Raw genomic sequence first — 17,865 nt, forward strand, 5'->3', positions numbered from 1 at the left:
TCGGGTATGTCTTCATAGCAGTGTGAAAATGGACTAATACAGTGATTGAGGCATATAATTTTGTTTTGGTGTTTTCTGCATTGTTTCTATTGAAGTTCCTAATTCATAAAATGATTCAGGTAAGCTCTAGATATTTTTTTATGAGAATCTCTCTTTTGAAGAATTTGCCCATAAAAATATCTTGAGCCTGGTGCCCATTTTGAGGGATGAAAGTAGCACTTTGATTAATTTCCTGGTTTTGATTTACTTGGGTCTTCTATTACCAAAATTTGGTAACTGATAGTATCCATTTCAACTAGGTTTTCATAATTGTTAAAAATTGACTTATAGCAGTGGTTCTCAAAGTGAGGTTCCAGGACAAGCAGCAGTGGCACCACCTGGAAACCTCTTAGAAATGCAAGTTCTTGGGCCCCACCTGAGGTTTAGGCCCCACCTGAGGTTTAGAGAGTGGGGCTCAGCAATCTGTTCCTTTATTTAATCCTCCAGCTAATTCTGGTACACACTAAAGTTTGAGAACCACAAGTTTACAGTATTTTCTATGAGCTTAAATCCCACTTTTGAATTCATGACACTATTTGAGCCTTTTCAGTTCTTCATATTGTCAAATGTTTGTCTATTTCATTAGTTTGTTCAGAAAATTGTGTTGTTCCTATAGTTTAAGTTAAATCTAGTGAATTTCATTTTGATCTTCTTTTATAAATGCATTTGAAGCTATGAAGTTTCACTTTAGTTGCTTCCCATGTATTTTGTATACCATGCTTTCATTTTCATTCATTTCTAGATATTTTGTATATTTTACTTTACTTCATATTTGATCAATATGTATTCACGAAACCAAATGTATGGGGGTTTAGTAATCTCATATTTTACTTCTATTGTTATTGTGTCGTGGCCAGTAAGTTTGATCTGTGATCATTTATTTGAAATTTGTTGAATTTGCTTTTGTGGTATGGTCTGTGGCAGATGTTTGAAAGACTACATTCAATGCCTAGATTCAGGAATACATATGTAAGTGTGAATGCTAACAAGTCTTTGTCTACTTGAACTGTAAGTTTCAAGAAGAAAATGTCAAAGTTTCTGAAGACCACTGTGGATATAATTCTCCCTTACAGCTCTATTCCATTTTAAGTTATGAGTATAGTCATGTGCCACATAGTGACGTTTTAGTCAATAGACTGTGTATGTGACAGTGGTTCCATAACATTACAACACCATATTTTTACTAATCTTTTTCTGTGTTCAGATATAAAAATGATTCCCATGGTGTTATAATTGCCTGTAGTATTCAGTACAATAAAATAATGTACAGGTTTGTACCTAGGAGCAATAGGCTACACCATCTAGGTTTGTGTGAGTACACTCTATGATGTTTACACAATGATAAAGTCACCTAATGACACATTTCTGAGGACCTGTCCCTGTCACTAAGCAAGGCATGTCTATACAGCAACTGGTGGCAAAATATAGTAAAAGAGATATTTCAGCAAGATGATTGCATTGTAAAAAACAGATTTGCTTTGTCAGACATTAATGTTGTTTAAAAAAGAGTATTTACCCTCATTTAATTTCAACTTTCTGTGGAATTATTTTTGTTGTAACTCTCCTTTAAAATACTAATCAATAATAATATTTTTGGCCTGTTCACATTTATTGTGATTACAGAATTTCTGCCACCATATCTGTTTCCTACTTACCATTTTTCCTGCCTTCTATGGAAATCAAGAAATCTACATTTAGTCTATATATATATTTATATATATATATTTTTTTCCATGAACTAGAAGCTTAACACATTCTTACTACCTTTTTCTCACTTCCCCCAATTGTCTGGAATTTTAATTCTAGGTTGCTATAAAACTATTTTATTGGTCTTCTTTATTTACAGTTAGCAGCATGTCATTTCTTTTTCATTATTGCATCTGAATAATTCTTTCTGGGATCATTTGTTGTTTGGTAGAATAAACCCTTTAGTGATATTTAAGTGAGTCTGTGGCTAGCAAGCTGACTGAATCTTAGATGGTTTCAGAGTATCTCTGGCATCACACTTGAATGATCATTGGGATAAATTTAAAATTGTAGGTTCACAGTTATTTCCCCTCGGCACTTTGAAGACAGTATTTTCTCTTAAGTCAGTGTTGCCAACAGTAAGTCTGATGTCAACCTGACTCTCATCGTACTGTGGGTAATCTTTATTTACAACAGTTTTTAGTTTTGGTTTTCCTTACAGGGTGTGTGTGTTTCATGAGAGTGTGCATCTTCTATGGAAGGTAATCTGGGTGGTAACACCATCTACATCAGCCTCCTGAAAACAGAGGTTCCTGCCTACCACTGTATCTTTCTATGCCCTAATTTTGTGAGCTTGCTCACATTTTCAAATTTGCCTTTTATTTAGTGGAACAATCCCAGAATAAAAGCGTGGCATGGGAGGGACAGATTGCTCCTATTTTGAATCAAGACTTATTGAATCAAGACTTAAACCCAGACCCAGCTGACTCTAGGGTCTAGTCTAGAACATGCTACTCACCAGGCTATACCAAGATGACCATATTCTCAGACATTAAATGAGACCATGAAACACCATATCTATCACTTAGGAAAGGCTGCTGATGCCACAGTTAGAGGCTTAGTGGTGCCCACCCTCTGCCATTGCATGTTATCCCTAGTTTTCAAAGAGCAGTAGATAAAAAAGAAAATGTAGATGCTGTCAGTAGCCCAAAAAGAGATTTGTGAACAGATAATCAAGGACTGCAAAGAAAGAGAACATGTAGAGAGCTGGCTCCTCTTTGGACCAAAAAAAAAAAGAAAAAATGGGCTGAGCTCCTGGGTTGGTAAGAAGTAGGTGCTGCTCTAAATCTACAATGTGATAATTATAGCTGATAATAATTTGTTTTATTTATTTGACTCCGTATACCCCTGAATAAATAAAGAATTTGTAAGCAAATGACATTTTTTCTGAGTCAGCTGGAGTAATCTCCGTAAGTAGGAAATTGATAAAGCAAGCTTTAAAACAAAATGGGGTTTAAGAGAAAGGTAGGCATTTCATTCATGTGCACTGGGTAAATGAGACTTCTTATCACAGGTGACCCTTACCAATGAGGCAATGTATAAGATATCTATACTGCATGAAAAGAATGTTTTAATAAACAGCAATGTACTAATTCTTCAACTACCTGTGGATCATAGGTACGTCACTCAAAATAATATTCACATGGAGAAATGAGATCCATAAACACAAGTCCTTGCACTGGAAAAACCTATGGAGGAGGGATCCAGCCACTTTGCCTTCAGACCAGAAATATATCTTTACGTCCTTTTACTCAGCAGAAGAATGTAGGCCCAAAGAGTTCAAAATCATGACAACTTTGGGGAAGTCTACATGCATTTTGAAATCTCTCAAAAAATCCTGAGAAGAAATCACCGGAATTCATAGACTGCCTACATTTGACAATCTGCAAGAAAACTTGCCCATTTCCTTCTCTATTCATTTCCTTCAAATGAACAGGCTGCTTGGGGAATGCACCTGCCTCTGAATGCTTCACAGGAATAATTCTGTATTACTGTGTTTCAGCTGACACTTCTTTTTTTTAAAAGCAAGGAAAGCAAAGCAGGCTCTTCCTTTCTTCAGAAAACCAATGAGAATGGCCAATGTTTCTATGACAAGTGCCAGGACTTCCTCCACGTGCTGGAGAAGGCAGGCTTGGAGCTAACAGGGACACTTTGAGAGGCCTGCAAGATGTGCGTGTTAGGGGAACACATATTCACTCAACCCACTTGCTTCCGTGGTGTCCAAAGAGCCTGCACACTTTCCTGGAGGGATTAGATGAAGGTAGAAATAGGTTTAAGCACATGCATGTCATTCAACCCTGTCTGATAAATTCTGAAGAGAGTACAGCTCATCTGCCTCCTTCAACAGACAACCCTATCTGGGGAATAGAGGAAATGCTATAATTTTTAGACTTGATAGTTTTAGCACTGGAAAGAGCACTTGAGAGCACCATTCAATGATCTTACTTAGAAAGAAAAAGCCAAGATTTGTTTTAGCCTAAGATCAGGGAGGAGTTAGCAGTGGAGAAGGTGCTAGACTCCAGCCCTGGCCAACCACTCTTCCTGCCGAAAGAACACATAGCAGTTCTCAACCAGGCAGTCCTCTGTTTATGTCCAGCTGCCTGGGGTAAAACAAGGCATTTCTTTCATGAAACACTAGCCCTAATTGAATAACCATTGCCATGCTGATCATTACAAGGGACATGGCTGGTTTAATTAGTTGTTTAAATGAGTGGCAAGAAATTGTACTTACCCAACAGGCTTTTCCCCTTGCTCAGCTTCTGAATTCTGTTCATTTCATTCTGGCAAGGGAGACCTAAAAAATAATTTCTGAAAGTCAGCTTCCAGATGGTATGGAGTATAATCGCTAATGATTGACTTCACTCTTGATGTGAAATGTAGACCATGACACACCTGGGAGTGGAATTGTTCCATATGCTGTTACTACTACGCAACAAAACAAATGTGGGCCATTAGTGTTACTAATTAAAAAACAAACCTCATACCACAATGCACTTAAAATAGTATTTGGGGGCTACTTACATTGTATAGAAATTTTTCTTTCTAGCACCAACTCAAGCAAATACCAAGTATCTAATAGGTGGTATAATAGACTTTTTCCTTTCTATCAGGAAGCGAGTAATCAGCCAAGGCTTATTAGTGGGGAAGTGTTCTGAATCCACAGACGAACCAACCAAAGGTGACTAGCAATACTTATATAGCCTAGGTTTTGCTGTAGAAAAGGATGGATAGGAATGGTTACTTCAGACCTCATGGCTCGCTACCCCCAGGAAAGTAAAACACATGCTTTGAAGGACAATATGAAGACACAGAAGAGATCTGGCGAGGCAGTGGTGAGACTTTAGGCTCTGCTACCTCCTAGCTGAATACTTTGAGCAAGTCTCTTCACCTGTCCCAGCCTCTGGGTCCTCAGCAACAAAATACATGTCATAGAAAAGAAGTTAGTTTCATTCCAAGCAAAAATTCTTCAGAGTTTTACCATAATTTGCCTTGGCAGACCTTGTGGCTCTGGGAGTTCTGCTATTTGTTCACGGTTCTCCTGTCCTTGGCAGAGGAGTTCTGATTCTCTGAGCTCTTATCTTTGGCTGATACTGCCTCTTTCTGCAGGCCCCACACTTGCATATAAAGTATCTAAGCAACTATTTACAACTCTTACCCTGTAGACTGCACAGTGCTACCTGGTCTTGCTGCTTGTTCCATGAGAGAAACTGCTTGTAAAATACATTTTGTTGACTTCTTGTTTTAAGATGCTTTCAGAGTAAAGGAGAAATATATCAACTGAAAACATCAAAGGAAAGGAGAAGCAAATTTCATCTGGATTATAAAAGGTAGCATTTCCTGGATGCTGTGCCACAGGTAGGGGTTCTGGCTTTTAGCAACTGCAAGAGTAAGGGCAGTCTATCCTGAGACGTCCCATGTGGCCAGCTCTGGCACTGTTACCTCCAGGAAAAGCATTAACACACAGGCTCTGTGTTGTAAGGAAACCAGGCTAAAAATCAGATGTTACAATATGAACTCAAACCCGAAACTACCACTAGGCCTAATGCTGAGAATCACTACAAGTATTTACACGACTAAAATTTTTAAATGGTCATTATGTTAACATTGATTTTAGGTACTAACAAATGTAATTAGAAAAGAGAAATCAGGTATAAAAATTGAAAATGAAGAGAAAAATTATTTGCAGATGGTATGATTGCACACCTGAAAAATCTAAGCAAACTGACCAGAATAACTTATAAACAAAGCGAGATTTTAGTAAGGTGGTTGGGAACAAAATTAATGTTGAAACAACCACCAGGGAGGGAATATAATGCAAAAAAAAAACCCCTGTTTCATTTACAATGGTAACAATAAAAAATACAAGGGAAGTATAATTGTTAGAACAAAATTTAAAAATGTAACACCACTGGTTGATCTTGTTCTAAAACAAAATGATTCCATATTATACTGCTATTGACTTTTATTTGATCAATCTAATTTTGCCTGATACTTAAAAATTACCAATAGGAATTGTTTTTAATTGGATAAACTAATGCTAAAGTTCACAGAGGGAAAGAAACATACTAATGGAAAGAAACATACTAATATCCAGGAAAATTCTAGAAAAACATTAATGGCAGCAAAGGATGATTCTAAAACATATCATAAAACAACTGTGATTTAAAAGTCTAAAACTGATTAACAGTAAGAGCAGAGTATTCAGCAATAGATCTATAGATAGATCTAAATACAGATCATAATAGAGATCTAAATATAGATCAATAGATCTAAATATATATTATATATAGCTATATATTTAATATATAGCTATATTATATAAATATATAAATATAAATATATAATATAGCTATATATTAAATTTATAAAATATATTTATATATTATATATAATTAAATATATATATTAAATATGTATAGCAACTGGATGACCATCTCCAGGGAGGCTGGGAGCCTACTTGACTGTGTAATACAGAATTTAAGTGAACAACAAAAGTTTTCCTCTTATGAAGGAAACATAAGAGATAAAGTGAGAAATACCTTTCTAAGATTTATGGCTTCTTAGAAGCCATAAAATATAGAGAAGCTTGGCTATCTTAAAATTTCTCCCTAACAAAAAATGCATGAACTGTAATTTGGGAAAAATATTTACAATACCTATGACCAGAAAATTTCCAATTTCCTTAAAAAACAAACACACAAGAACCTGATGGAAACAATATACAAAGAACATATAGACATTTCAAGAATGTTTCATATGTACAGATGTTCAACCTAACTCATAAATCAAGAAGCTTGGTAATGCCATAGAGAATAGGTATTCTCATATATGTTTGGTGAAAGTAAAAATTGTTACAACCTCTTTGGAGGTGAGGTCAAATGGGAAATATTGCTCAAATTTTAAAAGGCACATGCCTTTTGACTAGTAATTTTAAGAACATATCTTGAAATCTCATGCACACGCACTTACCTTTCACTGAATGCTCACGTTTTTGTTGTGTGTGTATTGTCTATGCATCCGTAACTTAAATATTTTCATATTAGCAGCCATCCTCCTTTCCTGGCAGTGAGATGTGCCAGCTATGCCTGTAGTTGTATGTTCTCCCGATGTGGGCCAGTCTCTGCTGGTCCCATTAACTGTGACTGCCATACTCAGGTGCACCCCCCAGGCAGAGGGAGGTAAAGTCAGAGCATCTGCTACTGGCTACCTGTCCCTACTCTGAATCCCCCAGCAGGCCGACCTGTCTGACTTTGGGTTATATGAAATATCCCAGTATCTTTTCTTCTATTTTCCAAATCTTCTCTCTTTTTTTCATTAGCTGGAGTTTATTTATAACCAAAATATCCTTGTCTAGGACACTTAGTATAAATCTGAACTTATCCTAGAGAAACTGACAAGTGACTTTCTCAATGAGAATGATATTCACTGTCTCTTACGTTTGTAAGGTATGTTCTACATTGAGAGGATTGTGTAGTGAAGGTTTCCATACCCATTTTATAGAGGAAAAAAACAGACAGTTGAGAGACTTCCCCAAAGGAAGGAACAGACAGAAGTAACTGACTCCTTGATTAATACTCTTGGGTTTTCTCGTATACCACATTAAAAGCAGAAATAAACTGGAAGAAATGAGACTTTGGGCCTGGCATTAAATGGAATGAATTATTTATTCTCTGGCTGTGGCTCTCTGCCCACTTCATAGACATATGCAGTCCTCCTCTGCTCCAGCAAGGCTGCCCTGGGCTAGGGACCCCACCCCTCCATCCCACCTTACCTCCAGGCTTCTGGAAGCAGTAGCACCACTCATTGTTAGACAGCTTGCCATCCTTGAAGGAGTCACAAGAGTTGAAAAGAGGCTTGATACAGGGCTCGTACTTATCCAGGTAGATGGCATTGATCTCCGAATGGTCAAGCAGGAGGTCATAGTTCATGTCCAACTTGTTGAACATCCAGCCCAGGGAGTCCTTGCAGATAGGCAGGATGCTAGTGTCAAACCCTGCCAAGCAAAAGGCACATCTCAGCTGCCACCAAACCTGGTGCTTCCCTCCCTGCTCACTCCCCAGCTTCCTGCCCCAAGAAGATGCCAAGGCCCACCCGACTCCCCTCCTGAGGCTGTTTCCTTCCCCACATACAGAGTTAGTGGTTCTCTAGAATATTTTGTGTTTTCTTGTGTCGTTTTTAAGTGAAATGGTTTAAAAGTCATCATTTGAGGAAAATATGTTCTAAAGGGGAAAAAATCCCCAACATTAACGTGTCTGTGACATAAATCTGTGTTTTCATTTGCTTAAAATGGGGTATGCCTGAAAGAAATAATAGAAACATGGTGAGTGAGAGGTATAGCTTGTGGTACCAAAAACTATGCTTTTATATTTCAAAAAATATTGGAAAACCAAAATAAAATATTTTTAAAAGGATAGCAGTGAAATGAAACAATATAGCATAATCCAGAAGCACCGATTGCATCCCAGAGGCCCTTTCAATCCAAGCAGTCTGAACATTAATGGCAAAACAAGCCAGGTGCCTGCCTCTGTTCCCCACTCTTCTCTTCTGCAATCCCCTAAGGAGATCCATGAGATGGAATCCAAATCAACTCAGACAATAATTTCTTTCTTATTTCCCTGGGGAAGAAGAAGTTGTTTTCTTAAAGAATTATTTGTTTCCACAATGGAAAGTGTATGCACTAAAATAATAACACTTAGCTCAATACTCAGGATATTGAGTCTACTGTAGACATGCCCCAGATTTAAAACTCATCGTTTTTCAGACTCAAAAGTGCCATGCAATCTCAGGTTATTCCACAAACTGGATTTCTAGGGCTAGTTGTATTTTTCTGGAATACCAATGATAAAAGTGAATGTCTGTTGCTATATAGAAAGCATGCTTCTAAGCACTTTGTACTTAATTTTCTCATTGAATCCTTGTAACAGTCCTATGAAATGGTGCTATATCATTTCCACGGTACAGATGAACAGATGAAAAAAATAAGACTCCAGGTCATACAATTGTAGAATGGAGATTCAGACCCCAGCAAGCTTAATCCAGAATCTACATATTCTCAATGACTCCTCTGCTAGCCTTCTGCCTGACTTGATCTTCCTGTCCTGAGGCCATCGGGTTGGCGTAGAGTGTCATGTTTAGGGATGGGCAGTGCAAGGGGGGCCTGATGGGGTCAGTTGCCCACAGCCTGGTCATTAAGTTCCTATGTGCATCACTAGGAACCCTTTCTTAGTGAAATGTAGAATACGGTAAAGTGCACCCACTCTTTTTTTTTTTTTTTTTTTTTTTTTGAGACGGAGTCTCACTCTATTGCCCAGGCTGGAGTGCAGTGGCACAATCTCCACTCTCTGCAAGCTCCGCCTCCCGGGTTCACGCCATTCTCCTACCTCAGCCTCCCAAGTGGCTGGGACTACAGGCGCCCATCACCATGCCCGGCTAATTTTTTGTATTTTTAGTAGAGATAGGGTTTCACCATGTTAGCCAGGATGGTCTCTATCTTCTGACCTCGTGATCTGCCCATCTCAGCCTCCCAAAGTGCTGGGATTACAGATGTGAGCCACCACACCCAGCCGTGTACCCACTCTTTTTAAAGCAGCATCTTTGCAGAAAAGCCTTCACTGTCCAGAAGCCAGTAAAATAAGTACAGCATCTCCTCCTCTGAGCTCTCTTACAACCCTATGCTTCCCCTCATTGTCCGTGCTGGTTAATCAGACTATTAGCTCCCTTAGGGGAAAGACTGTCTTGTGCCCTTCAGCAGCTTCAGGCATGACAGGCATATAGTGCTCAATTTTAAAAAAAAAAAAAATGTTGGGAGGAGTTTTCTAGCTATTGTAAACTCTATTGCTTTAAACATAAAATCTTTCCATTTTTAAATTTATTCAATATCTTAGAACACATTTTAAAATACCCCCCCCTTTTTTTTTTTCAGAAAAGAGGCTATGGGACATAACGTGGCCCCTTGTTTGACCGAATGTCATGATTGTCAGTAGTCTTTGACGATGCTGTCCTCAGGGGCTGCTGAATGAGAGGAGATACTTTACTTTAGCACTACCCAGCTCTATGCTTTTGTATACAATATTTTACATACTATGCATCAATTTTATAGGATATCGATATTTTAATACATAAGGCAAGAGGAGTTTACTGCTGACTGGTCAGCAAAAAGAAGTGCCAATCTGGTTGGGCAGTAGTCAAAAAGTCAAGCCCAGCCCACCCCACCACTACTAGAAAGTGGGTGCCTGCATCTTGACATCTGTGGCTGCCTGTCATGCAGGGGAAAGGACAGCAGCCCTTCTTGTTGGCCCCAAGAGTGCAGGACCAAGCAGGGTTCCAGGGTTTCCCCTTCAGAACTCCTAGACTCAAATGCAGCTCACTCCTCTGGCCTTCTGGGCTAACCAAGTATCATTCTTTAACATTCCCTTCACTCCAGTTGCTTCAGGATATCAAACCTAAAAGCCTCGTAGGGGACTCAATTTGCTTCTGGGAAAAGGCAGGTCTTTTGGAGAAATCTCCAGAGACTGGAGGCTGCAAGCAGCTGCTCTCCTCACATCAATCTACTCTTTGTTGAAAGGTTGTTCAGAAAACCCAAGGGTCAGGCTGCTCCTAGTGGATCCAGGGGAAAAAAATCTTATTTTGCTTTTCCAACAGACCCAGCCACCAAGAACCACTTTGGGGACACTTAAAAGCTATTTTTTCCTTAAGGTAAAAGATCCCAACTATTAAAATAATTGTCCCCTGGATTGATGTTCTCCACTGATATCTCTATGAGCAGCCAAAAATAACTAAAAATTAAGGAGATCATTTTTGTTTTGGCTGAAAAACAGATGCTAGTCAAACTCAGAATCTCAACAGTTGCTACTCTAACTTCTTACTTACTACATTCAATCCAGGAGCATTACTTTCAGAAATTCCAAACAAGCATGGGATCAGGTGAAATGCTGTTTTAAATGATGTGTTTTTATATTTTGACCAAATAATATCAGAATGGCTAAATAGAAGAGGCTGCGGCCAAACTACATATATCAAATAATTGTGTTTAGTAATCTATTCTGTGCTCATTGGCCACAGCATGGAGCAGCCTATCCCTAACTGCCTTTGAATTAAGGCATCAAAGAGACTCCATCGACGTGCAAATGTGAGGACCCACTCTCAGTGTTCTCTGCAACTTATGACAAAGCTGAGTATGGTCTCCGCCAACTCATCACCTGATGCTGGGGGGAGGCTCCTTGAGCAATTTGCATGTTATGGATGGGGAGAGGGGACACCTATCTGGGAGTTTCTGTGGAAGACAATGTGCAGTCTGACTATTGTACAAAAAGACATAGCACCAAATATGTTTGCTACAGTGTTACTTCTATTAGCCTAACATGGGCAACAACCTCAGTGTCCCAAAATAAAGATCAAATTAAGTAAATTGTTATCTCCATAAACTGGGATTCTGTGTAGCTATCAGCAGAATACAATTCACAATATGAAAAGATGGTCACATTTCTACATGGTAAACGATCATAAAACAGTCTGGAAAGTATGATCCAAACTTTGTAATTATAAACACACACACAGTTTCATATATGACACCGAAGAAAACCTCAAAGTAGGTACCACAGCATGCTCACGGTCATTAAAATGGTGAGATCATATATTTTTTTTTTAAAATGCCTATACTAAACATTTTTTAATCCAACTTTTTTGAGATTGGGACATAAAGTCAAAGTATATATTTAAGGTAGTGGGTGTTTTTCACCCCCCAAATGATATTGCTAACCCTAAATCACTGTCTAATAAGTTGAGGAAACGTGATATTTAAAATGAAATAAATGAGCAAAAGTAAAATGGCCTTACTGCCTTGGGCTGTGTTGGAGCTGGTCGGCTTGATGACTCTGTTCGCGTCCTCGTGAAGAGCTCCAAACCAGTCCTTCAGCCGGGAGGCAAGGTTCCGCAACTCCTTGTCTGTACAGGCTAGAGAAAAGCAAACAACAGGCAATGGGTCTGGGGGCTTTCTGCCCTCTGTGTGTAGGGCTACTGGCAAAGCCATGTTCAAAGCAAACCTTTCTATCCAACCATGATATAACTGTTACCTCATGTGGAAAACACCCCAAAGATGCTGTTAGCACAAAGAGTGGGACAAAAAGAGAGCCTAGACCCCCAGGACAAGCAGCCATTGTTCAGAACTTGAATTTAGATGGCCTCTGTGCTGTGAAAGCAGGCTGCGGTGGTCTCATAATTGTGCAGCATCCTCTGAAGACGATCACAGATCACTTTTGCTAACTGCATAAAGCTTGCTCTTGCAGTTTTGCCAGAGTAGATTACATTTTCCACGAAACTCATGTCAAGAGATTAACACCTAGGCACAGCTAATGCTCTTAGAGAGGCTGCTTAGGACACCAAAAGATCCTATTAATAGCAGACTCCCAATTTTGTTTTAGCCCAAGGTTTGGTTTTGGGGATTGGGCCTGTTTTGCTAGCCTTCCAATGGTCTCATTCTTGACTTTCCATTATAAACAAATGGATGCCTTTTCCATGAAAGAGTCCTTTCAGCCCATCTATAACTATTTAGCTCATTTCTTAGGGTAAGACAGAATCACTGGGGCAGACACTCCTGAGAACAAGAAAATCCAGACAGATGGATGGGTGGGCAGGTGAGTAGGTAGGTGCAAGCTATTTGAAGGTCTTGTAGAGTGCTAAAACTTGAGGAAAGAAATCCCAAAGGATTAAAAATGGTGCAGAGAAAGGAGTTGACTTTCCCTAGCCCCTCCCTCTTCCCTCAGGGCATACACTAATTCTTGGTACTGAGAAAACCTGCAAAGGGTCCAGGCAGTAGGCCACTACCAAGACCCAGAGAACCCAGCAATACATTTGGGGCCGTTAGCATCTGGAGAGACAAATTAAAGATCTGAGGAGCCAAAATTCCAATGAGTAAAAAGGGACAAAGAACAGAACTCCACATCTGTAACTTCTCCCAAATTCTAAAGCTACAACACAGGAGCAGGCTGCTAAGCAGTTAAGCACAAATGCTGTTACAAGGCAGAGTCAAGTTCTGAATATCTCATGGTGCTCAAGAGACACAGATTAGGGCTCAGAACCTACCAGTGCAGAGGGAGCCTGGGGGAATCCCTGGGGTCTTCATTGGAAGCCATAGGGACAGTGATGAAAAAGAAGTAGACACAGTCTCACCAAAACTCCAAGCTAGCCTTCAATCAATGCAGGCCCTGATTGAATTAAGGTGATCAACCCCCATCGGCCTGCCTTGCAAAGGACAAGGTGAAACTTCTCCAGAAGAAAATAATACCACGCAGATCCTGTCCTCATTTTTCGCATCCACATGTGCTTATCAGGCAAGCCCATTTCTCACCCTAGGGCTTGACGGAGAACCCAGCTTCCCAGAGCTCAGGCAGAAAAGGTCTTTCTCCACCCTCCATATTAAAAGAAAGGTGACCAGGCCCTGACTGGTTCTCTGCAACCTGAGGACTCTCATTTACGACACTGCCTTCTGTCCAGGTAGGATCCAGACTCTACACTCTGCAAAGCATGGAATGATTGAGTGTCCAGTGTTTATACCCCAGTTTTTAATGACCTTAAAACACTGCCTTGCTTTTAATAACCAGGGTTTGGCTGTATTTTAAAACACCAGCCAGGAAACAGCACTGAGAAATGTCTCGACAGGCAGCAAAGAATAACTTCTCAGGAGTCACGCTGGCTGGAATGAATCCCAGCTTTGCCACTCACTGGCTGGGTGACCTCAGACAAGTCAGTGAGCCTCCAGCACCTCGGCTTCCTTATCTGTAAAATTTGGGATAATACGGTTATATAACTATAAATCAGACAATGTATATAAAGTTCTTAGCAAAGTACATGATATATGGTAATTACTCAGTATGTGCCACCTATGATTTTATTATTGCTATCGCTATTTTTAAACTAAAGAGTTATAGTTAACATTAGGGCTAGCATCACAGTATTCAGAAAACCAACAACAAATCCACCTACACACAACTGGCTTTAGCCACATAGGAAATAAGTAAAAATAGATGCTTGTGTTATCTAGTAAGCTGCCATTAGCCATATATGGCTATTTACATTAATTAAAATTTAGGCCAGGTGTGGTGGCTCACGCCTGTAATCCCAGCACTTTGGGAGGCAGTGGATCACCTGAGGTCAGGAGGTCTAGACCAGCCTGGCCAACATGGTAAAACCCTGTCTCTGCTCAAAATACAAAATTAGCCAGTCATGGTGGTGCATGCCTGTGATCCCAGCTACTTGGGAGGCTGAGGCAGGAGAATCGCTTGAACCTGGGAGGCAGAGGTTGTGGTGAGCTGAGATTGTGCCTCTGCACTCCAGCCTAGGCAACAAGAGCAGAAACTCAGTCTCAAAAATAAAAATTTTAGAAAATCTAATAGATAGTTCCTCAGTTGCACCACTGCATTCAACAGCCCCACACAGCTAGTGACCTCCACACTGGGCAGCACAGATGCAGAATCTTACCACCACAGCAGGCTGTCGTGCTGGGCAGCACTGAATCAGGTTAGCGATCATTTTGAGCGAACTTTCTGGAGCATCATCATGATATTCTGCCATCCAAGTTTGTTCCCATACTTCTTCCCTTCAGCTGTTTAAGATGAGCTGAGAAAGAAGATAAGCCCCCACAAACCAGGAACCAGAATCTCTTGCTAAGTCATGCTCCCAAATAGTAGGGAAGGTAGTTATTGTTATGAAGGTGGAGAACCCTGGCTTAGCCCAGATGCCAAGGCAGATTCTCAGGACACGCTTATTGGCCCCAACTCAGAACCTTGTGAACCTAGCTGTTCACTTTTCTGACACCGCGCTGCTCTAAGCAGGACAGAATGTGGCCCGTTTTTCTAAGGGAAATAGGTTGTGCACTCCATAGTCAATTTAACATTTGAAAATGGGAAATTAATAGCCTCTATTTTTTCTCTATTGCCATGCACACCATCTATTCTAAATGTTCTCTGAACAGAGAAAATTGCCAAGTCAACGTGCGGAGGAAATCTCATGCTTCAAGATAAATTAGTCAGTCGTGTTTAACTAAATCCTGACAGACGTGCAGGTAATCTGTATCCTTACAAGACTGCTGGATTTTCCACAGGCTCCCCAAAGTACACAAGCCTTGGATGTCTGATAGGATCAGGCACTGGAATCCTGAAAGAATGAATCTGTCACTCAGGGACAAGTCCACTAGCAGGGAGCCACTGGCGTGGGTCGAGAGAGATCAGAAACCCGAAATGGAGAGAGGAGTCTCTCAATTACTGGGCCCCGTTCACTCACAGCATCTTCAACCAAATGGTCCTTATGAGAAGAAAGTCAGGCACAGATTGCCTGGAGCTTGATACATCCCAAAGAAGGAAATAATCAAAGGCAACAGCCTGCAGAGGGCTATTTGTTCAGATTTGGTATTCCAGCCACAACACACAGGCCGGTGATGGGAGAAAAGTGCCCGCCTTTTAAGGCGCTCATCACCGCCCCCAATAAAGGTGTGAGCGGGGGACTGAAGCTGTCAGAAGCGGGGACCTGGAGGACACATCCCACACACTTAGTACATTCCTAGGGAAAAGTAATGTTTGTGGGGTAAAAAATATAGTCATACATCCCCCTGCTATTCTGGTGCCATTCTGGCATTCTACCCTGTGGCAATCCCGGCAATTTCTAGAGAGGGGTCCTGGCGAGAGGAGCATGGCACTTGGGCTACCAGTATCAGACTCTTCAGAGGAAAAGACAGTGCTTTCTTGGGAGAGGATTTGGATTAATCACGAAGACCAAGACCTGCTTTTTTGTGCTCTCCTTACCCTCCTGGGTGGACATATGCCAGCTAGCCCTCTAATTCTCCCATTTTCAATTACCTTCCCTCCACCCTCCATTCTGGTTTCAGCTTGCTTTTCATTGCTCTTGTGCTCCCAAGTTCTCTCCTCAGCATCCTACTGAGAGGTGAAGCCAGCTAGACTTTGTGAGTCGAGTGGGGACTTGGAGAACTTTTCTGTTTTACAAGAGGATTGTAAAATGCACCAATCAGCGCTCTGTAGCTAGCAAGGGGATTGTAAAAGGCACCAATCAGTGCTCTGCAAAAACGTACCAATCAGCACTCTGTAGCTAGCAAGAGGATTATAAAATGCACCAATCAGCACTCTGTAGCTAGCAAGGGGATTGTAAAATGCACCAATTGGCAGGATCCTAAAAGTAGCCTATCACAGGGAGGATTGAAAAAAGGACACTCTGATGGGACAGAAACAGAACATGGGAGGGGACAAATAAAGGAATAAAAGCTAGCCAACCCAGCCAGCAGCAACAACCCGCTCAGTTCCCCTTCCACACTGTGGAAGCTTTGTTCTTTTGCTCTTAACAATAAACCTTGCTACTGCTCACTCTTTGGGTCCATGCCATCTTTAAGAGCTGTAACACTCACCGCAAAGGTCCATGGCTTCATTCTTGAAGTCAGCGAGACCACGAACCCAATGGAAGGAGCCAACTCCAGACACACTACTTCTCAATGATGTTTCCCCACTTGCCCTCCTGTTTCTACAGGTTGTGACGTATCATTTTTACACAATCTCCATCTGCTCCAACAGGGCTGGTGTGTGAGCCACGTCTCTGGAATCCACTCCCTGGCCTCATATCTGCTTCTTCCCATTGTCAGAAAACAGTACCAGCAGATACTCATATTCTCAGGGCAAACACTTGGAAATTGTCCTGGTTCACAGTGAAAAAGTTCACTCCTTCTTATCTCCACTGCCTCTATTCTAGTCTCCAATGCTACCACTAGCTCCCACCAGGATAACTGGAACAGGCTCCTAATCGGTCTCCCATCTTGTCCCCTCCCCACCATGTTCCCTTCTCCATCCAGCAACCAAAGTGATCTTTCTAAAACGGGCATTTGATCAAGTCACCCTCCTGCTTGAGACATGTCAGAGGCTCCAGTTATTCTGTAGGTTAAGTCCAAACTCCATAATGTGAGCTAAATGGCCTGCAGGACACACTCACTGAAAAACTGAATCTCTCTTCTATATCTATTCCTCCTCAACCTTCATGCTCTGGCCTTACTGCCCTTCCGACACACTCTTTCACTGGGAAACAAACACCTCTTCCCACTGCCTTTGTAATGCCAATTCCTCCATCAGATCTCGGCTTTAGAGTGACATTTTCTTAGAGGACTTCCCTACTCCTCAAACTTGAGTTTTCCCTTTTCTGTGCTCCTAATGCCTTGTTTCTCTGATGGCATTCATAACACCCATCTCATTCAGTGCCCATTTCTCCCCTAGATCGTAACAACATAAAACATGCCCTGACTCTGCCCAGCACTGAGGACCCAGCATCTAACACGGTCAGTTCCTGGCATGAAGAAAGTTCTCAATACACACCTACTGACTGAATACAATCACCCTTTTACTGCCTTTTGTAAACTTCAATTTTTCCATCTGCAAAATGGTGTAATAAAACTTAGCTCATAGCATCACTACATGGAATACGATGAGACAATATTAGTAAAACATAGCTCACAGCTACTGGCATATAGCAGGAACTCAATAAATTTATATTCCCCTTCTCATATCTCAACTGTCTGCATAATATGTTAGAATTTTATGGTTATGCTTTTTTTTAAGCCTGAGGAGACGCTTGTGATATAAAGAATAACATCTCTCCTTATTTTACAGGTGGGTCAGTAGAAGTCCAAGAAATACAGGTTGCAATATCTGTCTGCTGTGGATAAGTTCCAGGATTGGGAGATTGGTCTGACTTTCCCACACCTGTATTCTTAGCACTTGCTCTAAGGTGGTATGTAACAGTTGTTCAAAAATA

The 17,865-nt window shown here is 40.8% G+C and overlaps 1 protein-coding gene across 2 annotated transcripts in view; it reads right to left on the reverse strand.

Moving 5' to 3' along the window:
• Window positions 1-17,865, reverse strand: part of SPOCK1 (SPARC (osteonectin), cwcv and kazal like domains proteoglycan 1) — a 510,364-nt gene that overhangs the window by 5,352 nt on the left and 487,147 nt on the right. For both annotated transcript variants that reach the window (XM_025388602.1, XM_025388601.1), the window contains 3 exons: window positions 11,902-12,018; window positions 7,838-8,059; window positions 4,298-4,360 (listed from right to left, as the gene is read on the reverse strand). In XM_025388602.1, coding sequence (XP_025244387.1) covers window positions 4,298-4,360; window positions 7,838-8,059; window positions 11,902-12,018 — 402 coding nt within the window. The remainder of the gene's footprint in view (window positions 1-4,297; window positions 4,361-7,837; window positions 8,060-11,901; window positions 12,019-17,865) is intronic.

The sequence above is a fragment of the Theropithecus gelada genome, chromosome 6 (assembly GCF_003255815.1).
Source record: "Theropithecus gelada isolate Dixy chromosome 6, Tgel_1.0, whole genome shotgun sequence".
Classification (NCBI taxonomy): domain Eukaryota; kingdom Metazoa; phylum Chordata; class Mammalia; order Primates; family Cercopithecidae; genus Theropithecus; species Theropithecus gelada.